At 38.9% G+C, this 27,268-nt stretch overlaps 3 protein-coding genes across 3 annotated transcripts; 2 read left to right on the forward strand and 1 right to left on the reverse strand.

Annotated features, from left to right (window-relative positions):
- The first annotated feature begins 442 nt into the window (after positions 1 to 442).
- Positions 443 to 15,978, forward strand: LOC122646096 (O-fucosyltransferase 7). The gene is made up of 13 exons (XM_043839580.1): positions 443 to 535; positions 572 to 726; positions 1,289 to 1,387; positions 1,667 to 1,766; positions 1,898 to 1,965; positions 4,861 to 4,949; positions 5,035 to 5,215; positions 5,305 to 5,433; positions 5,541 to 5,674; positions 5,776 to 5,989; positions 14,492 to 14,676; positions 14,878 to 14,973; positions 15,416 to 15,978. Exons 2-13 carry the CDS (start codon positions 577 to 579, stop codon positions 15,567 to 15,569), a joined length of 1,599 nt encoding a protein of 532 aa, XP_043695515.1. The 5' UTR covers positions 443 to 535; positions 572 to 576; the 3' UTR covers positions 15,570 to 15,978.
- A 1,066-nt stretch (positions 15,979 to 17,044) lies between these two features.
- On the reverse strand, positions 17,045 to 18,601 carry LOC122646428 (histone H3.3-like). Its single transcript, XM_043839981.1, has 5 exons — positions 18,530 to 18,601; positions 17,621 to 17,703; positions 17,436 to 17,526; positions 17,181 to 17,340; positions 17,045 to 17,079 (listed from the first exon to the last, which is right to left on the reverse strand). The coding sequence occupies exons 1-5, from the start codon at positions 18,599 to 18,601 to the stop codon at positions 17,045 to 17,047; spliced, it is 441 nt and encodes a 146-aa protein (XP_043695916.1).
- Positions 18,602 to 24,546: 5,945 nt separating this feature from the next.
- On the forward strand, positions 24,547 to 25,977 carry LOC122646105 (histone H3.3). Its single transcript, XM_043839588.1, has 4 exons — positions 24,547 to 24,602; positions 25,143 to 25,291; positions 25,400 to 25,490; positions 25,592 to 25,977. Exons 2-4 carry the CDS (start codon positions 25,143 to 25,145, stop codon positions 25,760 to 25,762), a joined length of 411 nt encoding a protein of 136 aa, XP_043695523.1. The 5' UTR covers positions 24,547 to 24,602; the 3' UTR covers positions 25,763 to 25,977.
- The last annotated feature ends 1,291 nt before the right edge of the window (positions 25,978 to 27,268 follow it).

Raw genomic sequence — 27,268 nt, forward strand, 5'->3', positions numbered from 1 at the left:
AGAGAACATAAGAAAATTTGTAAAAAAAACAGTGTAGCAATTTTTTTCTCAAGGGTTAATAAAAATTTGTAAAAGGGGTTTCAATCTTTTTTCCTTTGGGACACTCCCGGACAGACAACTTTTCTCCTAAGAGAAAATGCTAACTTATCCTCCTCCGGCGGCTCATAAAACCTTTCCACTTATTGTTACTTGGAACTTGAAAGGATAGAGATCGACTATTCTAAGTCCTCTTCCACACTTCCACCCCGACTTTGGCGTTATACGCACACACAACACTCACTCTTTCTCTCTTCTTCTTTTTTTTTTTTTTTAATAGCTTATAAGATCATCACGATCTCACTTGTAGTAATTAATAACAAAAAGCGAAGTGGAAACGACGAAATCCAAGTGGAAGCAGAGAAAGTAGAGAAGCAAGCAAAAGAAGATGAAGAAGAAGTAGCCAACAAGAAGAGACACAACTACGAAGGCTTCCTTCCTTCTTGACTGAAACTCACTCTAATGGTTTTTTGTGCTGAATCTGCTTCTGGGTTTTAGAGAAAAAAAAGAAAAAGAAAGGGAGTGAGTGAGAAGGGAAAGATGCAGAAGCACAGTTATAGGACCTTGGTTCTGTTGCGAACGGTGTTAACGTTTTCAGTATGCGTCATAGCTCTAATGGCTCTGTTCTCTGTACACGTTGTTCCTTTCTCCAATGACCCGACACTTTCCGAGTCTTACAAGCTCCCAACGGTAACCCACTCAAATCTTGACATTTTAACCCTTTTTTTGGAAGTTCTTTTAATGGTTCTCTGTATTTCAGTTAATTTCTTACTTTCCTTGTTATCGGTTGTAGATTTGGGTTGTGGTTAGGGTTTATTTTCTTGAAGAGTTATTACCTCTTTAGTTTTGTAATCTATTCTCTTGCGATTTGATTATTTGAATCGAGTAATCTATCTCATCATTGTACCTCTTCTTCTCTTGCTTTTAATCTTTTCACAAAATTTTCAATATTTCTTATATTCTCAATCTTTTTCCTAAGAAGCTTCTCCTTCCCCCTCCCTTTTTTTCTCAAATGATTCTTGTGAAATTATTGTCCTCAATCCTCATTACTCCAGGTATCCACATTCTTTTTTTTTTTTTTTTTTGGGTATTATCCAATTTAAGGTATCCACTTTTATTTGCAACAAGAGAGTGATTTTCTTATCTTGTTTAGTAATATAATAATAATGTTTCTAAAAAAAGAAAAAAGAAATAGGGACTGTGGTAATCGACACATGTAGTTGTGCTGATCTAGAATCTGTTCTTATCGCAGCAACATGAAATTGGACACCAGAGGTTGCTCAATGAGCTAAGCTGGTTGCAAGAGTTATCTCCGCCCCAATTGTCTAAAGCGCCTCCGCCTTTGCATAAGGTTTTTGTGTTTTCTTTGTAAAATCTTTTGAGATGATTGATATTGTGATTTATGAGTATAGGCTACTACTTCTCTTCGTTTTCTTTCCCAATTTTTTTTAATAAAAAAAAAGAACTTAAATTTTGTTTCATTTTATGTTTTATGCTTGCCAGTTGCTGCCAGATACAGTGCCGTTTAACCTCTGATGTCCTATCGATAAAAATGTCTTAGATCTAGGTGTGCTTTTTGATACAAAGTAGTCATACATCTTTCATGTTTTCACTCCTTTAGACTTGACAGTTGAATGGTGCAAGGGGAATTTTGGATTATGAGAAGTTGTGGAAGCAACCACGTAATCGTGATTTTGTTCCATGTGTTGAGCCTAGTTCATCCTATTCATGTAAGAGAAATACCTTATGCATTGATTTGGTTGTACAGATATCCCTATCTTAAGTGCCTTCTCTGCTATTATTCATGAGTGGGAGAACATATTTTCTTATGTATCTACTTAAATGTTCTCCTGCCTTTCAGCTCCTCCAGAGTCTCGGGGTTACCTGCTTGTTCACACTAATGGTGGTCTCAATCAGATGCGGGCTGGGGTAAGTACCATTTCATCTCTCTTTCTGGATCTAATTATGTACTTATGTATCTACATATGTTCATATGCATCCATATGAATATCATGCATGATTCTACAACAATCAGTAGATGGGACCTGTATCAGCTTGACCTGCAAGTTATACTATTTCCTACTTATAATGCTTGTTCTCAATCAGTTTGATTTTGCTAGGGGAAAAAAAAGAAATTGGTTGACCCCAATGTCTCTTATTCTAGTTTTATATGTTTATTAAGGAATTGTGCATGTCTAGTTTTTATATTTTTATTAGGTAAGGAAATTTTGTATGACTCAGTCTTTGTATAGTGTGTTTCTAAATTGTGTAGCACCACCACCATGTAAATTATTTGTGTTAAGAAGCCAATTGTTGTGGATGAGTGGTAAAGAGCTCAGATTTGGGTTTAAGTCTTCTTTCTTATAGTGCTCATTCTGTTTATGAAAGTTTTCTCTATCTGTGTCATGTGCACACGTACACATACTTGCATGCTGGGGGGAGGGTACAATGTGTAGGCAGTTGCATTTCCCACAATAGCTGTCATCACAAAAATTTGTACAACTGCAGTGAAGGATTTCTAATCAGTCTCAGAGCATGTAAGTTGTCCAGTGTTTCTATAGCCAGACTGGATGGATGGTGGACTGTTTTGGCTTGGCGCTCAATGGTCTGACTAGCTGGTCCAGTGCTTCAAATGGTCTGATATAATTAGCGTAGAAGGTTACATTATAATCCCGAACATCATACAGTGTGGTGGTTAGGGTGTTGGTTTGTAAAGTAGGTAGTCCTAGGTTCTGGATGTTGCGTGTAACGATGTCTTGTATTCCGTCGCTTGTGTTTGTGGGCGGATTCTGAAGGGCCATAGGGCCTGAGGCCCGGAGGAATTGGCCCACCTTGATTAAAAGTTGATATTTTGAGAAACTTTTTTTTTTGGGGTAGAATTTTGAGAAAAAGGTTGGATGGCTGATAATACAAGACATGATGCATCATTAGATTGAGTTGGATCTCCAAATTTTACATGAGGGGACTCTAGAGGGTACCATATTTGTCTGATGGTCAGAATGCCAAAATCAGCCTTGACAGTGGCATTGATCAGTGACCATGTACCAAGCTTTCCATTGTCGTTTGTCTGTTCGGTCAAACAGTCTGAATGATTCCATTGCTTGAACTGAGTGGTCCATCAACTGTTCAATGTTTTTCAACTGACCTATATTTGGAAGGGTTGGAACCACGTCGAGGCCTTGTGGTTTGTGGTCCGGAAGGTCCAACCTCATGGTTCAAGGGTCTGTGAAAGCACTGAAGATGTTTATCTCATCGGCAAAGAAAAAATTAATAGATGGTTTGATGGTGATGAGATATGCTGGTATAGTAGACCCCACACCAGCTTCTGTTTTGTTGGTGATAGTTAACGTAATCACATGAAGCTGGTGGAATTTTTGTTACCTACCAATAACTATGCTTGAATTTTAGGATATCTTGTAATTGTTTTCAAGTAATCAGCTATTTTTTATATTCTACCGCTTAGTTCTTTTATGGCCTGTAGATTAAGAAAGTTATGTAGTGGCTCACAGCATTTTTTTCAATATTGTCTGCGTGCTCTCGATGATTAATCCCATGCCACCATTATTCCCTCGTTCTGCCACGTATTGCAGTTGAGACTTTAGAGTGGCCATGGGTTGGTTTGGGATTACTGCTGATGGCAGTAGTTGGTTGCCCCAATGGTGGAGGGCCGGATAGGAGAAGGGAGAATCTGAGAAGGGTATATCAGAGTTGTAGGGGAGAGGGAATCACATAAGAAGAAAGGGGGTGGGGTTGGGGAAGAAGAGTGCACATGCACAGCCACACAGGCTACTCAAACCATAACTACTCCATTCTATTTGGTGAATTACATCATATATAAAGAGAAATAAAAGACTCCTAAAAATAAAGACCTAACTCTCTAACTAAGAAACTAATTCAAATAAGGGAACTAAGAACAATTGGGAAACCAAATACCCTATGTAGATAACTTCTAAAATAAACTAAAAGACATTATTTCCCCAAATAACATAAATTCCTAAAATCCTAGGAGGTCCAAAAACTCAAACTGGACCCGGTTCATCTTCATCTGGATACCCAACTGGGTTTGGGTCGGTCCAAGGTAATGTATCTGCATCACCCAAACTGGGCGATGATTTGGCGATTTGTCAGTCCTATTGTGGGAGGTTTGGTGGGTCGTCATGTACAGCAGGATAACATAGTTTCATTTGCAAGTCTTTTCCCATGGTTACCCACATAACATCCCCCCACAAGAGAGAGAGAGAGATTGTACCTTAAGAGGGATGGAAAGTTAGGACAAAATAGGAATGGAAAATAGGAATTGTACCTTAGAGGGAGAGAGAATATTGGTTTCTAAGGGCAAAATGATGAGAACAATAGGGTAAAGAAGTGAATTAGGGTTTAAAGACATTTATTGCAGCAAATTTTAATTAAAATATTCCACCATGAGTAAGAGTAGAAGGAATCTGCTGTTAAAATCAGGATACCTTTGAGGAAGTAATTTTTCCGTACTTGCATATTCTTTCTTTTCTAACACTTGGATTCCCATCATTTTCCAGCCCTACACCCAGCTGAAAACAAACCAAGTTGGAACTAATCCAGTGCTAACTCTTCTTCTTCTTCTTGTTTCTTTTTTTTTAATTGTTGGGGGGGGGGGGGAGGGGTTGGCTGGGACAAATTTGGGAAGGTTGACAGGTTAATTTAAGAATTTCTACCTCTAGTAAAGTGGGACAAGAGGACTGTTAAATAAGACCTTCTAGCATATAGATACATATATGATTGATATCACACATGCACATACTTAAAGCCCTCTTCTGGTGCTGAAAGGAATCCTTATCTTGAATGCAGATTTGTGACATGGTAGCTGTGGCCCGCATCATAAATGCTACTCTAGTCATTCCAGAACTTGATAAGCGTTCATTTTGGCAAGATTCTAGGTACACATATGTTTCATGTCCATATTTGTTGTATCCATTTGAGGTGTGAGACGTTTTATGCTTAAAAAATTCACTTCAATTGCAGCAACTTCTCTGATGTCTTTGATGAAGATCATTTTATAAGTGCTTTGGCCAATGACATTAAAGTTATTAAGAAACTTCCAAAGGAACTGGCAAATGCTACCCGGGCAGTCAAGCATTTCAGGAGTTGGTCTGGTTTAGATTACTACCAAGATGAGATAGCTAGCATGTGGGAAGAATATCAGGTGTGTCTTGCTGGATTTTTGATGCAAGATCCATTTGCTTGATGCAATTGATAATCCAAACTCATAGATCTTCAATCCATTTTGCATAGGTCATTCGAGCTGCTAAATCTGATTCTCGCCTAGCAAATAATAACTTGCTTCCAGATATTCAGAAGCTGCGTTGCCGTGCCTGTTATGAGGCTCTTCGCTTTGCCCCTCGTATAGAGGCAATGGGAAAAGTGAATAACCAAACTCACATGCTTGCTTTATTTCTATGTTGGTTCCGACTTTGCTGCAACAATTACAATGACATGATCTATGGGTTACCCCTGCGGTTGGTTTGCAGTTGTTGGTGGAACGCATGAGATCGTATGGTCCTTACATTGCATTGCATTTACGTTATGAGAAGGACATGCTAGCTTTCAGTGGATGCACACATGGTCTCTCCCCAGCTGAAGCAGATGAACTAACTACAATCAGGCATGAGAAAGCTTTCCATTGCCTCTGTAGAGTATTTCTTGAAGAACAATACATTCTATAGTTATGCTGATCTTTAACCTGTTCTTTTTATTGTCCTGTAGAGAGAACACTGCCTATTGGAAGATAAAGGAGATTGATTCTGAGGAACAGAGGGCCAAGGGCTACTGTCCTTTAACTCCAAAGGAGGTTGGGCTGTTCCTTTCTGCTCTTGGATACCCATCAAGTACACCAATTTACATTGCTGCAGGGGAAATATATGGTGGTGATTCTCGGATTACTGATCTACAATCCCGCTATCCACTATTAATGAGCAAGGTATGGATTGACCAAACCTTGTGTTGCTCTCCACTTAGAATGTGTAACACTGCAATCTCTTCGTGGTTCTCATTTTTCCTTATGATGGTTGGTTGGAAAGGGGTAGGGGTTTGGGTGAAATGCAACCTATGGTATGATGGAGGCACTGCTTGTAGTCCAACATTTATGTTGGAAGCTCCACAGAATTTAGAACCCACAAACATATTTGTGTTGGTGGATTGAATAAGGTTCTAAGAAAGACACAAATTACAATGGGAAAAGGTTTTTTACATGGTCATGGAGGGTAATCTTAGAAGTTGGGCCTTGGTGCAACTGAGGATTTAATCGGAGAAACAAGCCAGTTTAATTTTTTGCTTGAAATATCATCTACTCTATTACTATAGTTATTAGGCCCTCTTTTTTGGGAGATTTATTGTATTATCCTGGTTGCTGACTTTGAGGTGCTTTGGTAGAAGATAAGGCTTCTAGATGGAAGAGTGCTTAGCAGTTACAAGAAAAGATGGTGACATAAGAGCTATGAACATCTTCCTAATTGCAGTCAACTTTTGTTAACCTCTTAAATCAAGAGTTCCTGGTTCCCAACAACATCACCCCCCCCCCCCCTCTTAAAAAAAGAAGAAAAGTCCTTCATTCATTTCTCTGTTTTCTAGCCAAAAGATATTGTTGAATGAACTGTAGGTGAACATGACTCGTGCTTTGTATATGCCAATTTTAATTCCTGACTACCAGCTGCATTTAGGCCTAACAATATCTCACACTTCCAATCTTGTTTTTGGATTTTCTACTTCCATATGCATCTACAATTTTTTTCTTTCCTGTGTGATAAAATTTATAAAAAACGCATAATCAATTCTTTTCTCGCCAGTACCTTGAATGCATAATGGATAGTTTAACATTGTCCAACAAGTTTGAATGACAAATTCCAAAGAAATGACTGGCAGTTGAATAGATTCAGTTTGGGAAGAAATTCTGATGGGGCTTGTAGTGTTATAACCTCTGTATTGTACATTCTAGTATCTGGAACTCAAGTAAAGCTGTTAAAGTTCTTGCCCCTGAGTACTGCTTAAGTTTATCTCAGAAGAAAAGTATAGCCTATAGCCTGGATTGGCCGAGTGATATCTTGTTTGATTTATTGAAGTTGATTGGTTCCTTAAAATTTTCTTGTTTGATTTTTATCAGACCTTATGTCAATATATCCTTGGTGTTTATGTTAATAATGACTAAGCTGATTTGATTGATAGAATTTGACTTATATATGTGCAGTTGTAGTCTGAGCATAGGAAGGAAAGTGTTGTAATTTGGGGTGCAAGGGTATTGTTGTCTTATTTTATTCCTTAGGGTATTCTTGTACTTGTGCCTATTCTAGAACATTCTCTAGTCTATTATAAATGAAGTGGGCTGTGGACATAATATCACGTGCCATTATTCTCTAATTCTTCATGGTATCAGAGCGAAGATCATCATGGGGATCCGAACCCTAATGTAAAAAACCTAGCAGTCCTCTCTCTCTCTTAGTGCCACCACCCAGCACCAGTCTGCTTCTCTCTCTCGACTCCGCCTCTCTCGGTTCTACCTTTCTCTTTCCCCCCTCGGTCTCTCTCCCTTTCTCCGCCAGCTTCTAGCGCCTCCTCTTCTCGGTGCTCCTTTGTCCCACCCCTCGGTGATGATTTCTTCCACCAAGGGTTCCTTTTTTTGGTGAATCTATAAGTGTTCGAGAGAGCTCCTATTTTTCTCTTTTTAAGAACTATGTTTCTTTTCCCAGAAATTGTTTGATTAGCTTGATTTGGCTATATGCCCTTTTGAGAGGTCTTTTGTTTGAAGATTTTTTGATCTCTGACTGGCAACTATGTTTGGCGTGACCACCGATGTGACTTCTCCGGACACCTCTAGTGATTGCGGCTTTCCTATGTTCCCTGTTCGTTCCATTAAATTGGATGGGAACAATTATTTGATGTGGTCTCGCTCCTGCTTCCTTTCTATAGCGTCTCGTATATTTTCTGACTATCTTACTGGGAATGCTACGAAGCATGAAGAAGCTGGTCCTACTTAGAACAAATGGAATTCGGACAACTATCTAGTAATATCCTATCTTTATTAAATTCTATGCATCCAAATATTGCAAGGGGTTATCTCTTACTAGATTCGGCGGCCAAAATTTGGAAGGCTGCCAAAGATACATACTCTCAAGTGGGTAATGATACTCAAGTTTATGAACTTCAGAAGAAGATTCATGAGATGAATAGAAAGAGATGACATTATCCCAGTATTGACGAAATAGAAAGAGATGACATTATTCCAGTATTAAATGTGAGTATTGCGGAAAGGAACGACATACAAAAGATTTTTGTTCGAAGCTCCATGGTAGGCCTGCAAATGGCAAAGGTTGTGGTCGAGATCGTAAGACCGGTTCGGTTCAGGCACAACAAACCGAAAACCATTGAAGCTGCACCCATTGGAGCACCTCTCTCTCCGTAGGATTTGATGACTCAGCTCCGTCGTCTTCTTGCACCGCCCAACTCTTCTCCATTAGCATTTGTTGCCACTTCCATTCCAGCGCCTTCTGATTCCCACTTTGCTCATACAGGAATTTCTGTCGGTGGTCATTGTGCCTACCCTGCATCCAATCCTTGGATTATGACTAAGGGGCCACCGACCATATGATTGTTCCATTTCATTCCTTTTTTGAGTATTTCCCTGGTTTAGGTAAGGGTAAAGTTAGGGTTGTTGATGGTTCCCTCTCCATTTCTGGGAAGGGTTCTGTCAAATGCTCACCTTTACTCTCTTTATCTTCTGTTTTACATATGCCCAATTTTGCTACTAATCTCATTTCCATTAGTAGCCTTACTAGGGATTTGAATTGCAAAGTAATCATTTTCCCATCCCATTGTGTGTTACAGGACTTGGTGACGGAGAAAACGATTGGCAATGGTAAAGTGGTCAATGGCTTATACTTGCTGGATTCTGCCTACTCTTTATTAGCATTGATGACACAAACTCCTCTTGGTTCTTCTGAAGTTGCCTTGGCCAATTTATATAGATGGAATCATCGTTTGGGTCATTCCCCCTCTTGGGACTTTGGCCAAGATTTTTCCTGATTTATTTAGTAAATGTAACCTAAACCACTTTTTTTGTGATGCTTGCATTTTTGTAAAGCAAACCTATTCGGTCTATTCTCCTTCTGATAATATTAGTTTGGAACCTTTTCATTTAATTCATTCTGATGTATGGAGCCCTACCCAGTGTGTTTCTGTTATTGGATACTGATGGTTAGTTACGTTTATTGAATACCATACACGGGTTACGTGAATCTACCTGTTGTGCCAGAAGAGTGAAGTCTTCAGCTATTTTCAACACTTTCGCAAATGGTTAAGTCCCAATTTGATGCCAAGATTAAAATTCTTCAGACAGATAATGAGTGTGGATATGTTGATAGGTCTTTTCAAAATTATTTGGTGACAATGGCATCATTCATCAGACAAGTTGTGTGGACACCCTTGCTAAAACGTCATGACCGAAGGCAAGAAACGACATTTATTTGAAGTTACGCAATCATTGATGTTTCAAATGAGGGAGCGAGGGTGTCCTCAAGGCTGCATACCTCATTAATCGGATGCCTTCTCGAGTTTTGAACTCTTGCTGCCCTTGGAGCTGCTTACAGGTGCCCTTAATTTTATTGTGCCTCCGAAGGTATTTGGTTGTGTGTGCTTTGCTCGTAATCATCACCAGCATGGAAGCTTGATCCTCGTGGCATCCACTCCATTTTTCTTGGTTACTCGGCGACTCAAAAAGGGTATAAATGCTATCATGCACTCTCTTGCCGCATGTTTGTCTCTATGGATGTGGTGTTCCAAGAGAATGAAGCATTTTTTCCTATTGCTGCACCTCTTCAGGGGGAGTCCTCTTCACAGGAAGATGTGCTTCTAATTGCTCCTATTTCAGATATGGAAGGAGAAGACATTATTCCAGTTTAGAGGGAGCAGATGGAGATTTCGGTTTGGGGGGAGTCCCCCATGGTTATGGCCCAGGGGGAGCCCATGGCTCCTTTGAAGGTTTTTGTTCGCACCAAGTCTAAAAGGAAGCAAGATGAACCCACCACAACTGTGCCACTTCAATTATCACCTCTTGATCCAAGTTCTCGCACACAACACAGTCTCCACCTGGTAAGTCTTCTTCTATTTCTGATCCTACACTTGATTTACCTATTGCCATCTGTAAACCTGTTAGAACTTGCACTCTACTCCTTATTACCAATGTAGTCTCCTATGAATCTCTTTCTCCTTTTTCATGCTTCATCCATTTCTATTCCTAGGCGCTGGCAGGAAGCATTGGCAGATTCAAGTTAGAAGGCTGCTATGGTAGAAGAGATGAGAACACTTGGAAAAAATGAGACGCGGGACTTAGTCACTCATCCTCCTGAGAAGAAACTCGTGGGGGATGCAAATGGGTGTTTACTGTGAAGTAGAAGATGGATGGAACATTGGAACTGTTGATAGATACAAGTCTCGATTGGCTGCCAAGGGCTTCACCCAGACATTTGGCATAGACTACCAGGAGATCTTTGTTCTTGTGGCCAAGTTAAATACTGTTCGAGTAATTGTCTCATGTGTGGTTAACCTGGGATGGGAGCTGCAACAACTGGATGTAAAAATGCATTTCTTCTTGGGGAACTTAAAGCGGAAGTATACATGGATGTCCCTCCTAGATTCTCTAGTCCAAAAACCCATGGCAAGTTTTGCAAGTTAAAGTGAGCATTTTATGGGTTAAAACAGTCTCCTAGAGCATGGTTTGGGCGCTTTCATAAAGCTATGATGTCTATGGGTTACAAACAGAGTAATGCTGATTATACTCTAGTCATCAAGAAGAATGGTGAGCTGATTACTGTTCTTATTGTGTATGTCGATGACATTGTGGTTACAAGAAGTGACAGTAGTGAGATAGCTCGGTTAAAGATATTTCTGGGTACCAAATTTGAGATTAAAGATCTGGGAAAGCTAAGATACTTCCTTGGGATTGAGGTTGTACGATCAAATCAAGATATCTTCCTTTCTCAAAGGGGAAGTATACACTTGATCTTTTGACTGATACTGGGATGTTAGGGTGCAAACTAACAGATACCCCCCTAGAGGTAAATTTTCATCTTAAGCAAAAAGATGGTAAACCTGTGGATAATGGGAGGTAGCAGAGATTGGTTGGGGATTAATTTATCTCCCTCACATTAGGTCGGATATTGCATTTGTTGTTAGTATGGTCAACCAATACATGCATGATCCCTACTGTGGTCATTTGGAAGCTATTTATAGGATCTTGAGGTACCTAAAGTCTGCTCCAGGTCGAGGGGCTCTTTTTTCTTCTCATGACCATTTGCGCATTGAAGCTTACACTGATGCTAAATGGGCTGGTTCTCTTGACGATAGACATTCCACCTCAGGATATTGTACTCTGAATGGTGGAAACCTCGTTACTTGGCGCAGCAAGAAGCAAGTAGTGGTTGCTCGTTGTAGTGCAGAGGCTGAGTTTAGGGCTATGACCCATGGTATTTGTGTACTTCTCTGGCTTCAGGGTCTTCTCCAGGGTCTGTGTGTCCCTGTTCAGCTTCCCATGAAACTCTTTTGTGATAGCAAATCAACCATCAGTATTGCACACAACCCAATTCAGCATGATCGGATGAAGCATATTGGAATTGATTGTCACTTCATCAAGGAGAAGTTAGAACAAGGCATCATTTGTGTTCCCTTTATCACTTCCGCAGAGCAATTGGCAGACGTGTTCACTGAAGGCTTATCTAGTTAAGTTTTTCATCCAATTATTTCCAAGTTGGGCATGATTGACATCTATGCACCAACATGAGAGGGAGTGTTGTAATTTGGGGTACAAGGGAATTTTTTTCTTACTTTATCCCTTAGGGGTAATCTTGTACTTGTGCATATTCTAGAACATCCTCTAGTCTATTATAAATAAAGGGGGTTGTGGCCATAATGTCACAAGCCATTACTCTCTAATTCTTTAGAAAGGGTGAAACATGTAGAAAGATCCTCCTTTTCTGAAAAGTTGTAAATTTTGCAGATATTTCTTGGTGGTCAATGCAATATTTAAATTTTAATACTAGTTAGCTCATGTTTAAATGGCATCATATTCTGTATTTGTTACGAGAATTCTTTTTTCGTTTGTCAGACTTACTTTACCTTTTATAAAATGCTGAGACTTGAGGTAGCTATCTTTTGATTGAGAGTTAATTGGACCCGCCTCTTTATTTCTAGGAACCTCTAATGTACCAATGGAGGAAAAGGTTGACAAGGGATTTTCAAGTAAAAGTCAGGGTTTGCTAACTGAAATTATTAGCTTCGTTCTTCACTAACATGACTTCATTGACATCATTTGATCGCATGGAATATTGCATTCTACATTTTATTTCATCCAAGCCTGAAAGAGAAGTCTTACCTTAGTGTAAGGATGTTTAAATGGTTGTTTTGGAGTCCCATTTTTTCTCTAGGTGCTTAAGAGTTGATTACTGCACCCTAAAATTTTCACTACCTTCTGCCATCATTATTTTCTTTTGAGCTAGGGTATGTGTAACTGGCAACCTACAAAACTTGCTCTATTGTTTGGATAAAAGGAAATTGCAATCATTGGAAGCTTCTGTACATGATTGAAATATTTGCAAGTCAACCTGAAATTTATTCGAGTCTTCCCATATATAGTTAGGGAATGGTTGATGGTGTTCTTACTTGGTTGACAGATCATCTGATAAGATTCTTGAGAAGATAGGGTCATAACTCTCAAGTATAGTAATGGATATGATTAAGGCATGTATGTACATTTGGCAGGGAAATGGGAGTCCAAAATCACAGGAGACTTGGACTAGAGACGAGCAAGTTGGGAATTTTGATTTATTATGATGGGGCACATGTAAGAGGTCTACAGTGTATCTTATTTGGTAATGACATATTTTGGTTGTTGTGAGATAGTGAGTGTTACAAACATAGTTGGGGCTGGATTAGAAAAATATGAGGGTGAATGAGGGAATAGTTAAAATGGAGAAACAATGTTCTTCATCTTTATCTGATCATCTAAGGAGGGAGAAGATATTACCAATGAATTAGAGTTGGGTGTTTGTGTTCATTTCCTCACATTTTTTGAATTTGGTTATGCTTCCAGTCTGAAGCCTTGACAAAGAGGAAGGTTGGGGGGATAAGGTTGGAGCAAGCATTCAGAAAGGACTGTTGGCCAAAATTTTTTAGCATGGATACTTGAATTGGTGGAGCAGGATCTCAATCCAGAGTTTGGATATGACTTAATGAGAGCCGAGTTGACTTAAACTATGGAGCGGTTTTTCTGCATGGTACATCAAGAGAGGCTTCCTTGACAGCATGCCTAGTTTTTTCACGTGGCATGTCCAATGGAAGTCAAATTTTGTGGACGGCTAGAATCCAATGTCCCCTTGTGAGCTTGTCCCAAATGGAGTTGGTCATGTGGAAAAATAAAGATTTAAAAATCTAGTGGAAAAATTGAAAAGACTGGAAGGCTGAAAAACAAAAGGAATTTGCCAATACATAGGAGGCTATATCATTGAATTTGAGTCTGAAATTTTACCATGATCAATCCATACCATTTCCTAGGCATCCAATGGTTGGATTTACCATATATCCCTTCTATGTGGCACAAATAGGTGTGCATCCAAGAGATTCCCTCGACTATGCTGTCCAGAGAAACTTGTTCACAAAGGGGGTTTTAGAAAATTTCCAAATTGAATTTCTTCCTACCGTTGTTGATATCTTGTAGTCCATTTGCTCTTATGCTTTTGTTAAAAATGTCAATTATTTGATAAATAATAATAAGAGGCATACCTAGTTCACGAGACTCCCGCCACTGTGGGGTCTGGGGAGGGTCATAATGTACGCAGCCTTATCCCCGCTTTGCGGAAAGGCTGTTTCCTTACCGTTACTAATATTCATGTAATGTAACATTTTTGCATCATATATATTGATTTCACTTTATGGGTTTCGTCTCCTGGTTCTTGATCGAACCTTTATTTGGGGATTTTCATTGTTAACAGTGGGTCGGCCCTTCACAGAAATTGACCTGTAGCCAGTTTTGGTGCCATTTTAAAAAAATATATATATAGGTTGCACAGGAGTTCCTTTTTGGATGTTCATGATTTTGTTCATTTGCTTTTTTTTTTAACCTTCTATTGGTATGTGTGTGCATTAACTGTTAATTGGGGGAGCCAATGTTAAAGGCCTCATAAGTGATGTGTTTATAGATGCCTTAATGATCCTGATAACACATCCTGTTATCCCATGTTCAATTTCATCCAATGGGAACAAGCCGTTCAGTGGTAACACACTATTTTATGGTTTAGCTGTTTCGTTCTGGGCTTCAGTTTTTTCTGAATAGTCATCACTCTGTTGATTGATCAGTTATGTTGATGGAACAATTTAAGTTTGAAAACTTGAAATTTTTTATAGGCACGTTTCTTCATGTAAAGTAAACATTTTTTGCCAGGAAAAATTGGCATCTCTAGACGAGCTTGAACCTTTTATGAGTCACGCATCTCAAATGGCTTCTCTCGACTACATTGTTTCAGTGGAGAGTGACATTTTTATTCCTTCATACTCTGGGAATATGGCACGGGCAGTTGAAGGTCACCGTCGTTTTTTGGGACACCGGAAGACATTTTCTCCTGACAGGCAAGATGGGTTTTTTTTTTGTTTTTTTTTATTTTTATTTTTTATTTATTAAGAATGGAACAGTGTTTGTCTTATATGCACTTCAAATATATCCATCTTTTTGAAGAAAAAAAAAGAGAAGTTACATAGTTTCCATTTTAGGGAAATGCCACTTCATGGTGCCCTTATTCTATTTTTTCTAATCTCATCTTCCTCTATCAGGAAAGCACTTGTTCATCTGTTTGATAAAGTGGAACGGGGATCACTAAAAGAAGGCAGAAGCCTATCTGAGAGAATAATTGAAATCCACAAAAGAAGGTATTGCGTTGGAAGAATACTTTCTATTGATGGTTATGCTATCTTTTTTTTTTTTGGTGGGGATGGTTATGCTGTCATAGAAAAATATGATATTGCTTTTCTTAATTGAATGTATATTATGCTTTGTTGTCCATGGGTCCTGCGGAGGAGGTTTCTTTGGCTATTGAAATGGATACATCATATCTGGTGGTGGATATCAGAGTAGAGATCCAAAGATATTTTTTCCTGGTTGATGAACCTTGTGTTCCTCAATTGTGCCCATTTTTCCAGTAGAATGTCCATTGGAGAGCATTTCATTCTTTTATGGCCTATTGAAATAGACACACATCATATCTGGTGGATATCAGAGTAGAAATCCAAAAACTATTTTTTTTCACATTATTTGTTTTTGGCATATTATGTAATTTTATGTTCCCTAATCATTATCTTGACAATTGAACAGGCAAGGGTCCCCGCGGAAGAGGAAAGGCCCCATCTCAGGAACGAAGGGCAAAGAAAGGTTTCGATCAGAAGAAGCATTTTATGTGAATCCATTACCAGATTGTTTATGTCAAAAGGAACAAACCAGCAGTAATACTACATTTACCAACGCATAGATTAGATATAGAAACTGAATTACTCCATGAAGTGCATATCAGTCAGTTCCTTATTTCGTCAATGGCCTTTGGAGCTGGTTCTGCCATTTTAGAAGTGCGACTGCGGAATGTGTATATCCTGAGTCTAGTTTGCCGAGGAGGGAAATCCAAGTGTACATGAAGATGGTGGTGCAAATTTAGAGGAAGCTACTTGAGAGACGAGGCCTCGAAATACTGTATTGTATTTTTTTCGGTGTAATCTTTACATGTATTTAGTTGGAAAGGTTAGCCTGGTCTTGAGAAAGAGGGAGGGGGAAATTTATTTGCTATACCATAGCTGTTGGAAGTAACGACTGCCTTTTCTTGTATCTATTCAATTGGTAGTTACACAGAGCAATAAAAAAGAGAAGCAAAGAGCCATTTCCACGAATCTGGTGCCTTCTTGTTTATTTGATATTTGCATGGTTAGGTTACCATTGTCCATAAGGCCTATCAATGCTGGGTTCTTGCCCCTTGTCCAGGGTTTCAAGAATTGGATTCGGGTTGAATTGGCGAGCCTGATACGGAATTGGCTGGACCCAACCAACCCGGATCCCCATTTTGAGTTAACCCATTCAAAGTAAAAGATTACAAGAGAAAATTCCAATAATAAATCTAAATAGATAAATAACTAAATATCCTAATAAACCCAGAAATCTAATTTAACCCGATTCATCTTCATATGGATCTCCCAACGGGTTTGGGCTGATCCAAGAAATTGCTCCTGCATCACCCTTTCATCTCCCATCTTTTGTCATGTGATGTTAGTGGAGTTGCCTTCCCTCGCTATGTAAATTCCTCTTCTAAGATCTAATATACAACTCTCATCTTTTTACCGAAAAAATAGAAAGAGAAGGTAAATGGACAAACATCAGCTGATTGGTAAGAGGGGTTTTTCAAACATGGGAGAGTGATTATAGGGAACATTCTGTGAATGTGATAGCAAACAAATTTCACCTGGCAATCTGGCACTAAGACCAAGTTTTGCTTCATGGTGTATATAGAAGACCAGGATCAAGGGCAATCAAAGGAAGGTTATTACTTCTCAATCCACCAGTACTCTGGATACAAAAAGATGCAGAGGTGGACAATCATCAATGTGGATGGCCATGTGATTTGCCCTTCAATCCCCAGTGTTCCTATTGGTAAGTGATGAGACATTCAGGATCCCGGCTGAGCAGCCGGCGTGGGGTCTCACACAGGCAGGGCATGGACCCCATCTGGGCAGGGTGCTCGGGCAGTGGGTGGGGCAGTCATTTCACCCCTGCCTGTGTGAGGCCGCACGCTGGCTGGCCGTAGAGGATCCAAGTAATGTAAAAGGTCAGACATAAACCTGATTGGTAAAAGGGTATTTCAAACATGGGGGAGTGATTATAGTGAACATTCTGTGGGTATGATCGCAAGCAAATCTCATCTGGCAGTCTGCCACTGAGACCCAAGTTCCCTTTCATGCAAATTCACACAAATATAGTCACATTTGGCACTGAAAATACTATAAGAATTAAGAACCATAGAAGTACTATTTGACAACAAAGGACACATAGTTTTATTTAGTTCTTATGCATCACCAACTTATCCTGCATCAGTACTTACCACCTCGGATCCTCATAGCAAGCCACAGGTCCTTAGGCATTATGGTGATACGCTTAGCATGTGTTGTACAGAGGTTGGTGTCTGCAAACAGTCCAGTAAGAAAAGCCTCAGCAGCTTCATGTAAAGCCAATATTGCATGGCTTTGAAAGCGCAGATCTGCCTATATCCACCCAACACCATTACCATTCCATCATTAAGAATACATATCAGAATTCAAGAAATTAATAAATTTCTCAACTCAAACCTCTCACCCACCTTGAATTCCTGAGCAATTTCTCGAACAACCCTTTGGAATGATTGTTTTTTAATCAAAAGATTTGTGTTCTTCTGGTATTTGCGGATTTCTCTGAATGAAACAATAGAACAAGAATGAAAAACAAGGGGGGAAACCCAGTAGAGCCCAAATAAGAAAATTTAGAATAAAGTTCATTGGCATATACCGGCAAGCTTCAACTCTAGGGCGGTACCTGTGGGGCTTCTTCTTCATCACCTCTCCATTGTTTGGGAATGAATTCAGATCTTCCTAAAAATGCCAAATAAAGAAAGAATTTTTCATATTTGCAACCTTGCAATGCATAGAATATATATTCTCATTCTAAAATGAGTAGGATGCTATTATATATAATTTCCTCAGACTAACAAGAACCTCCTAGCAGCATATTAGAGATAAAATCCAACATGAATGGATCGTAATTAATGGTTTGCCAATTTAGATCCTCTGTTGCATGGTCTCATGAGAGGTCTCTACTTGGTCGCATGGTCTCTACACAAGCGTTTGGGCCAATGAGTGAGCACCCCTGGGTATTGTGAGAGGGCGTAGGAAACACCACCAAGTAGAGATCTTTTTCCCATAGGATATATAATTGTATCTGTTACCATAGTGAAGTCAATGAATTGTTCTCTTTCACATATTTGAAATTGTGTCCTTGTAAAAATCATATCGGAAAGTGGATGCTCTCTCCTCACCCTTTGGAAAAGAATCCCTTGTCCTTTTGTGTCCAACCCTGTTATTGATGTATGCTGCTAGCTTACTGAAAGCTAGCGGCATGCCCATCCCTTTTCCAATTCATATATATGCTCACTTTTTGCACATCAGACATTCAACTAACCCCTTGTTTCCTACACGACCTTCAGGTTTTTAAGGGAAAATGATTCCTGCTTGGTCGCGCCCCCTATGCCCTCTCATAGGGCACCAAGAAATGATACCCCTGCCTCCTGAGTGGACACTGAGGCACACTTTTCCATTTGCCCAGACACTGGTGTAGAGACCATGCAACCAAGCAAAGATCTCTTGTCCTATTTTTAAATAATGAAAAACAAACAAAAGAATGTTAAGAAAAGTAACTTACAATGGTTTCAGCTAGCTCTTTAGGAATCAATGCACATGTGGATCTGCGAGCTATTTGCTTTGTTCGCGCCATTTACAATTGCAAGATCACTCTCCTAAATGAAATTTATACACAACCATGGTATCCAAAATTTGAGTATTAGCATCAAATCCGGGAAGAAAAAACCAAGTCGTATAAAAGACAATATAAAAATATTTCTTTAAGGCATAGTGAAGGGATCTAGCAAGATTATATCAAGTATATTGAAATATAAAAGCAAAATGAAGGCATAATAATTTCCAAAATCATAACAAAAACCCTAAACCTGGATCAGATTTAGATGGATTTCGAGCATGAAAAAGAATAGGTCATAACCTTACTCCACCGAAAATCAAAATATCGGAATCACAAGTATATATTAGGGGCACTCCTAGCTCCTTAAATGGCTCAGACAAGATCAATAATTAATGTGGATCCACCATGTCTATATTTAGGACCCTTTTGTACAGACATGATCTTGATCATATATCACATCGGATGCTCCTTTAGGGACCACTGAACTATCACATGCACCCTAATAAATAAAGAATGGGGAAGAATTCTCTATGGGGAGCGTGACCCCTATGCGCATGGGGCCCATGGGAGTGCACACGGAAGCATCAACAAGGTGGGCATTTTCACCTTTCATGGAGGCGATGCAGTTATTTTGCATGCTCTGTGTATGGGCATAGGAGCCACGCTCCCCACAGAAACCATTTTCGCATAAAGAGTTCATCCTTACCTACACCGCCTCCTCCTCTTTGAGTTAAAATATTACCTATTTAAGAGTTCCTAAAATAAGTGCTCAATTACAAAGAAAAAATGTTCCCCCCTTCTCCAAAGATTACAATAGGTTAGGGAGTGTAGGTGCAAGGGATTTTCATACCTTTGTCCTCTTTTATTCGTGCTCCGTCGGTGTCTGTGGTTGGACGAGGATCCAAACTCAACGACTACACTTGTGGGTGTTGTCAGGAGAGAGGTATAAATGTTCTCACTTTTAGGAGTCGCCACCTAGATGAGAGTCTAGGGGATTCGTACACGTGTCTTTCTTTCCTTTTGCAAGTAAAGAGCTATGTTTGACTAACAATGGATAAGGCAAGGATCTTTCCAAATCTCTAGGCAGGTTCAAGGTTACGTGTTGGGAAGTTGTTACACACCCAGCCCCGCCCGGCCATAAGCCCTTTTTTTCTATTCGGAACTTTCCTAAATTTTTTATTCCTAGTTACTAAGCAGTTGCATATATAGTGAAAGCAATAAATCTAATATAAACAATATGAAAATAGAATTAAAAATACTATACGATCATATTAAATATGCGGAGTGAAAAGATAATATGTAGATAAAAGGGGAGGAGTTCGTTGTGAATATGACAATGCCAAAGCGTAAGCGTGCCTGGCTTCCTACGTATCCCTATGTGTAAGAAAATCAGGTCATCCGTAGTTTTGCACAAGAATAGTGTCATGCGGAAGAAGTTGGAATGTGATGGATATAAACGGAGTTTCGACAATATTTCTTTGTGATCAAGATGATTTAAAGGGGTTTGATGGCGCTTCCACATGACTGAAAAGAAGTTTAAATGATATAGGAAAATTCTGACAGTGCTCCCGCGTGTCTGGGAATGTCAGAAAAATGGTCTATGGGAAATCCAACAGCTTTAAGTTTTTCACATATTGGGGAATATCAAAGTAATGGTCTATGGGAAATCAATTAGCGCTTCCACATACTAAGAAATATCAGGGTAATGGTCTACAAGAAATTCAGTAGTGTGTGCGCATACATAGGAATATCAGGGTAATGGTTTACAAGAAATTCAAGGATATCGTAAGACACATCAATTCAAGGTTCTAGATAAATGTGAGACTATCTCTTTATAACTCCCAACATCTCAACACTCCCCTCACGTGTAGTGTCAACATGCACGTAGATATACATCTTAAGGAGGACAACAAATGGACCTGACTCTTATACTGATACCATATGGCTCTGATACCATATATTAAATAAAGTAGGATAACCAACGAATACCATTTGGGAGTTCAACTATAACCTTAAGACATTAAATTAAGATTGTCCGATGGTATATTAAGACACACCTATGGTCCTAAATAACTAATGTGGGATTATACCTCTATAATTCTCAACATCTCAATATATGCATCAAGAAAATAGTCTAGGCAACTCAGTGCCACTTTCTCCATAACCTAAAAAATATTTAATTAGTAATTATTTAAAATTTATAAGCATTGTTTTTTAGGAAAAAGAAAAGCATCAATTAAATATTGCTTAAACAACACAATTCTTAAATCATATAAATTAATCAGTGAGATAAGTTAACATTTAGGCATCCTATGATGAAGAGCTCACAAAGGAAACAAATAATCCATTAAATTACCATAAGAAACAAATCGACACAAGGGGAGAAAACATGAGAATGCAAAAATGCTACAACAAAAAATCCAACAATAAAACTAACAATCATGAGCATTTTGAATATGAACAAAATGCAATCCAATTCTTATTATTATAAAAATTAGAACATTAAATTTCTTTTACTGTAGTAAAGTTTATTTTTCATCAAGTAATAGATATAGATGATATACACTTCACTAGTTTGCTTCTCCGCAACAAAAATCTAAAGGAAAAAATGGGAAGGAAAGAACTATAATTTCTTTCTCACAATATCACATAACAAATAATATAGATGACATCCAACCAAACACTTTTGGGATATAAAAAATAGATCAATTGTACATTCACTTAGAAAAATAGTAAATCAAAGGATAATACAATTTCCAAAAACATAACAATAACCAAAACCCTAACCCTAACCCTAGATCTGGCTTTGATGAGATTTCGAATAGGAAAAAGGATGAGACATAACCTTACTCCACTGAAAAACAAAACACAAAATTCTTCATGTAGAGTGTGAAAAAATTTCCTTCAAAATAGTTGATTAAAATAATAATGATCCAATGAAATGGTTTCCACATAAATAGTATATTCACTTCAAAAAAACAAGAAGTCAAATGATAAAAAAATTTTCAACAACATGACAAAACCTAAAACCCTAACATTAACCCTAGATCTAACTTTGATGAGATTTTCGAACAGGAAAAAGATTGGGACACAAATTTACTCCGCTAACACTACAGAAAAATTTCCCTTTAGTAGCTGTCCAAAAAACCGTTGCTAATTCAGTAGCAGCAGGTTTTTTCCCGCTAGAGATCCGTTATCGAATGTGTTGTAGCAATTGAATAGAGGTGGTTCTTGTTCCTGCCCATGACTTTACTTGCTTTCCACCTCTGCATACTTAGAGCTTCTATGTCTTCAACATGAGAGGTCAAGAAGGTAAGGTCATAAATGCAAACCTATATCTGAAGTTCAGATTCTACAAGAGTTGCAGAGTTCCTTATACTCATGTCTAGAAACTTTGTTATGGCCTTCGGCCTTTTAAAACTACTCACTCATGTTTAAGAAGTGATATAACATCTCCATTAAATATGAAATTAAATAAATACTTTCGAGAATATGAATAAGATGAACAATTACTCAGGCTTCACTGATCATACACCATACTCAGACTTCTGATGGGAGTTATCTTCTCCGGAACAGACCTCCGGCTTATGGCAGCTTTCACACCAACAGGACTCAAAAACTGAAAAATACTTAGAGCTTCTTCATTGATGGCAAAGATAACTCTCAGAATTGACTCCACGCTCTCTCCAAAGATTGCTTCTTCGCCTTTTATAGACCAACGCCGGACTTCAAACTAAAATTAAAACAAATATAAAGACACTAAAAAAGGAAGAGAGGATAGAGATGAATCTTTTTTTCTACTCTATCACGTGGGTCGACAGCACGTTAGCCAATAAGTAATAGAGTTTTCACGCACAGTCTTCAATGCCTCGTACTCAGGTCAAATGGCTTTATTAGGAGAATGGGCTACACGTGTGGTTATCTTTATGGAAAATAAAGATAAAGCTGGCTTTTCCAGTCGTGTTATACTATTTTTAATCACTTCCAAGCATGCTTTGTCCTTCAAAAGAATCACTTCCATTGCCTAAAGTTTTTTCCCGTTCCAAAGCGAGATACAACTCAGCTTCCACTTCTATGGGATTCATGATATTGTGAAAACCATTCAATCACTTTGGTCTTGGTGTAGTTAGGGTTTGGACTATCACTCTTTGATTTCTTCGAAAAATTGATGTAAGGTTCCATCTTTGTTTTTATCCTTAAGAGCCTTTGAGATCTCAATCGGAGCCAATACTCTTCACTGAAATGGAGGATTCTTTCTTCTTCATCTCTTCTTAAATTCCTCAAAATGGTGGCCCAAGATCGATTGAAATGTAGATGAACCAAATGCTAACGAGGATAATATACTTGGGTATACCCTTCCTCATACTCCACCATCTCCCAGCAGGGAGGTGTTGAAGTAACATAGAGGGTCACTTCGAGGGTTGGATACCCCCCTTCTAGCCCATTTTATTGACTTCCTTATTGTAGAGGGCAATCTTGCGAGTTTCACCGAAGGATAAATAGTTATTTGTGAGAGAACTTCAACTTCAAAATATGTATTAAAAAATTTATATATCTAATGTAGTTGCTATGAACATTCCAAAACTAATTTGCCCCAAATCTTTATCTAAAATGGTGGCCCTTAAAATATTGTCATTTTCTATTACTTTTGTAACCAAATATACAACCAGGCTTCAAAAAAGTTAATTGACTAAACACACTAAAAATGGTTCTTAAATGGGATATAATTGGGGCTAAATAGAATTAAACTAGTTGTTCAAACATAAACAGATGATCGATGTTAGATCAGTCCCAATTAAGCCACTATCTTGCACAAAAAATGCTCGATTATTAATTAGTCGATGCTTGAACACGAAAAATTTAATAATCAATCAGGTCAAACCAAGCTTCAGGGATCGATCATGGGCGATATGAATCCAGATCAATACAAATCGGTGTGGATCGGTCAAAAAACCCCAAAATCGTTTTTAACGGATCGAGTAATGTATCAGCTAGGGTCAATAGGTGTTGTGATATCGGATCGGATCGGCTTGGCTTGGTATTGGTCAGTATTATAAAAAATTAAAAAATTTAAGAACTTTAAAAAAAATCCAAAAATACTTTTGTCACTAAAGTGAACGGACTGGATCGGATTGCCCGATCCTATAACCGCTCCATATGACCCGAAAAGAATCGATCTAAGCTCGGGATTGGGATCGGCCTAGGCCTTTACCAATCCGACCAATATCGGCCAATCCGATCCGAGATTACAAACCATGGTTCAGATTTCTTGTTGTCATGTGACTCATGTCTACCTTGTGACGAATTTTTTTCGTGTACGGTTCCCTGACCGATGCGGTTCCCTAGTTCCTCTCACAAGAGGAGGGTGAACTCCACCTGGGCAGACTGTTCGGTCAGGTGTTCTGGGTGGGTCCCACCCCCCTCTTGTGAGAGGAACTAAAGAACCGCACTGGTCAGGAACCGTAGACGATAACGACTCACCTCGTGACAGCCCTTTTGATTCTGGCCAAAGTTAAAAGACAAATGGACCGCACATATAATCTATCAAAGCCCAAGTCGCCATAAATCCAGATCCAAAACGCTCTCAAGCCCACGACTTTCCGCGCTCTCTTCAGATAGTCCAATTTAGTGGTTTCTAACGTTTCCGTTGAAAATTATTCCTTCTCCCTCTCTAACTCTGACTCTTGAACCTCGTCGAAGCCACTCAACGGAAACTTATCGATTTAAACCAACCAATAGGAAGCGAGTATTAACGCTTCACGATCCGTTCCGAAGACTAAGAGCGTATCTCATCCGTTCGCTGAAGTCGAGAAAACACACTTTAACTTACTTATAACCGTTCGATATCACACACGGATAAACACAGTGAAAACGAATCCTGACCGTCCAGTATGGCAAAGACGCCGACACACAGACCTATAAATTGCGCTTAACTGCTTACGTTTAATATTTTGCGTGTTCGGAGTCCTTTGTTTCCGGTTTTGCTTCAGATTTTCAGACCGCTTTAGAGACAACTGAGGTAAGCATCTAATGTTCTTATCTAATTTGTTGATGATATGAGTTTAGGTTTCGGAAAGTCGTTGTTGTTTTTGTTCGCAATCCTAGGTTGTTTTTTGTTGATTCCTATTCTCGTTTGATACTTGTTGATTTGATTCGTTGTCGTTGTTTAATTTCTTCCTCCGAACCTTTTTTCTATGCAATTGTGGTTATTGATTTGTAATGTTTAATCAATATTTTTGTTTGAAATGCGAAGTTGTTTTTGGATTATATTTTTTCCTGGTTGATTCTCGTCGTTGTTATTGATATTGTTTTGTTATCAGTGTTTATCTGGTGAAGTTAGGGTTTTCAATGCGATTGTAAAGAATTAGGGTTTTCGTTGCGGTCTCTTAGTGGTTATATTCGTTTTTTGGGATTTTGTGGTTCGTTTTGTGTGTTAGGGTTTGTGTTTTGTTTCTGTTTGCTGCTAGACTAGTTTGTTTACATGGTTTTGAAATCTGATTTAACAAGTAACAATGTAAACCGGTGTTTTTTATGAACGGTTTCAACTTTCAATCTGCAGATGGCTCGTACAAAGCAGACTGCTCGTAAATCTACGGGAGGAAAAGCTCCCAGGAAGCAGCTTGCCACTAAGGCTGCTCGTAAGTCAGCCCCCACCACCGGAGGGGTCAAGAAGCCCCACAGATACCGTCCAGGAACTGTTGCTCTTCGGTATGATCATTTAGGAGTCTTTTCCCTCTTTTTTTATTGTTTGATCTGGGTCATGTTTTATTCATGGATTTTGATTGATTGTTGGTTTTCTTGTGTGGTTCTATGCAGTGAAATTCGTAAATATCAGAAGAGTACTGAGCTTCTGATCCGTAAACTTCCCTTCCAGAGGCTAGTGCGTGAAATCGCTCAAGATTTCAAGGTAATTTCTGGTTCGATTACGGAAAATTCTACTTGGCATATTTGGAGATGGTTCTAATTCGTCAGTGCCAAATTCTAATTGATGTATTTTCTTCGTCGCAGACTGATCTTCGGTTCCAGAGCCATGCTGTCTTGGCACTGCAGGAGGCTGCAGAAGCCTACTTGGTTGGGCTGTTTGAGGATACTAACCTCTGCGCCATTCATGCTAAGCGAGTGACGATCATGCCCAAGGACATCCAATTGGCCAGGAGAATCCGGGGTGAGAGGGCTTGAGAGAATTCAAACTAAGAGAAGAACTATGCTGATCAATTGATTGATGATAAGCTAATTAGTGTTATCTTGGGTTTTTTTTTTGGTGGTGTTTAATAGTAAGTTCTGGACAATTATTAATGCAATTCGTAGCGTTTGAACATGTACTGTGATAATTCTCTTTGGGTTGGATTGGTGGTGTGCAGAGGGATTGTAGGTTTGGAAACTGCAACTGTTTAGGATTGAAGGATTTTATTGTTTTTTTTTTTGTTAATTCTGCTGCTGTGACTCGCTGTTTCTAAAATTGCGTCGAATCCTGTGTGTTTTGGTCTAAAAATTATGATTACGAACCCTGTGTTCGGTGGTGGTTTATACCGTCTGATCTTGGTTGTGGTCAGCAACGTGTATATCCCTCTGACTCGACTGCGATCTTGATGTGAGAGTTAACAAACCACAATGACCCCTTCAATTGAAGCGTAGTACTTGTTACTCCGGTCTTGGACGCAAGGATGTCAGCAGTCAGCACTGCGAACAGTGAGAGCCTATCTAACACGACTACTCTTTTCTTTGACTCGGGGGCCTTTGTAAGGGGGTGTTTTTTGTACTCAAATTTCTGGTTGTGGACTGGTTTTGGGGATCAGCATTGGATTGGTTGATTAAAATCTGTCCATACTGATTCTATCTGTTGGAAGGTTTTGTAATTCGCATGGGATTGGTTGATTGAAATCTGCCGATAATGACCTGTTGAGTGGTTTTGTAATCAGCATCGGATGGGTTTATTAAAATCTGCCGATCCTGTATTTCGAATTGGTACAGTCCAAGGGTAAAGCTAGGCTGAACTGAAACAATATGGGCTGATTGGAGATGGGGACGGCAGGTACTGATTGATACAGGTTACTTTATTATTTACCCCAAGGAGGCTCTCATGTTGGATAATTAGGATTTCCCACCCTTTATACATGTTACCTTACTCTCAGGATACTTAGGTTCCACTTTAATTTATTCGACCTCTTGTGCAAGGATTTCCCTAATCTACCGGTGAGGAAACACTTCCCCTTGAAAAAAGTAGTAATCGAACCTACTGTAGTATGTAATGGATAAAAATTAAGATGTTTTTCATATATAAAATCCTTGAAACAAAGCTTAAGCTGCTCGTCTTTTATTTACTATGGCCTGCAAATCATGGAAACAAGAGAGCTGAACCACCATACTAGTGGTGGAAATTATTGTTTAATGAATAAGAGAGTTAAAGTAAACTAAGCATTTACGAAATCATAAGAAAAAAGGCCCCTTCCTGATCCCACTTGCTCTTTGGGCGATCATTTTAAACAAATTATAAACATGAGAATCCCCATTATGACAGAAAGTAATTGTTCGAGTACAAATTCAACTGAGAGAAGGTGAATAGAATCTGTCACAGCCTTATTGATTCGAATTGATTGAGTCTTGCAATTTCTGAGACATTTGACATGTGGAAACCCTTGAGAAGCTTATGAGCTTTGGATTTCATGAAATTGTTTGTTAAAATAT

Source organism: Telopea speciosissima, chromosome 1, assembly GCF_018873765.1.
Source record: "Telopea speciosissima isolate NSW1024214 ecotype Mountain lineage chromosome 1, Tspe_v1, whole genome shotgun sequence".
Lineage (NCBI taxonomy): Eukaryota > Viridiplantae > Streptophyta > Magnoliopsida > Proteales > Proteaceae > Telopea > Telopea speciosissima.

Bases quoted from the DNA above. Each gene is read 5' to 3' on its own strand.
- LOC122646096 (XM_043839580.1), top strand. From the start codon at position 577: ATGCAGAAGCACAGTTATAGGACCTTGGTTCTGTTGCGAACGGTGTTA. The intron at 1,388-1,666 runs GTTTTTGTGTTT...TAGACTTGACAG, and splicing joins CGCCTCCGCCTTTGCATAAG to TTGAATGGTGCAAGGGGAAT. The intron at 5,990-14,491 runs GTATGGATTGAC...ATTTTTTGCCAG, and splicing joins ATCCACTATTAATGAGCAAG to GAAAAATTGGCATCTCTAGA.
- LOC122646428 (XM_043839981.1), bottom strand. From the start codon at position 18,601: ATGGCGCGAACAAAGCAAATAGCTCGCAGATCCACATGTGCATTGATT. The intron at 17,704-18,529 runs GTAAGTTACTTT...TGGCATTTTTAG, and splicing joins AAGAGCTAGCTGAAACCATT to GAAGATCTGAATTCATTCCC. The intron at 17,080-17,180 runs GTAAGTACTGAT...TAATTCTTATAG, and splicing joins TGCTATGAGGATCCGAGGTG to TATTTTCAGTGCCAAATGTG.
- LOC122646105 (XM_043839588.1), top strand. From the start codon at position 25,143: ATGGCTCGTACAAAGCAGACTGCTCGTAAATCTACGGGAGGAAAAGCT. The intron at 25,292-25,399 runs GTATGATCATTT...GGTTCTATGCAG, and splicing joins CCAGGAACTGTTGCTCTTCG to TGAAATTCGTAAATATCAGA. The intron at 25,491-25,591 runs GTAATTTCTGGT...TCTTCGTCGCAG, and splicing joins AAATCGCTCAAGATTTCAAG to ACTGATCTTCGGTTCCAGAG.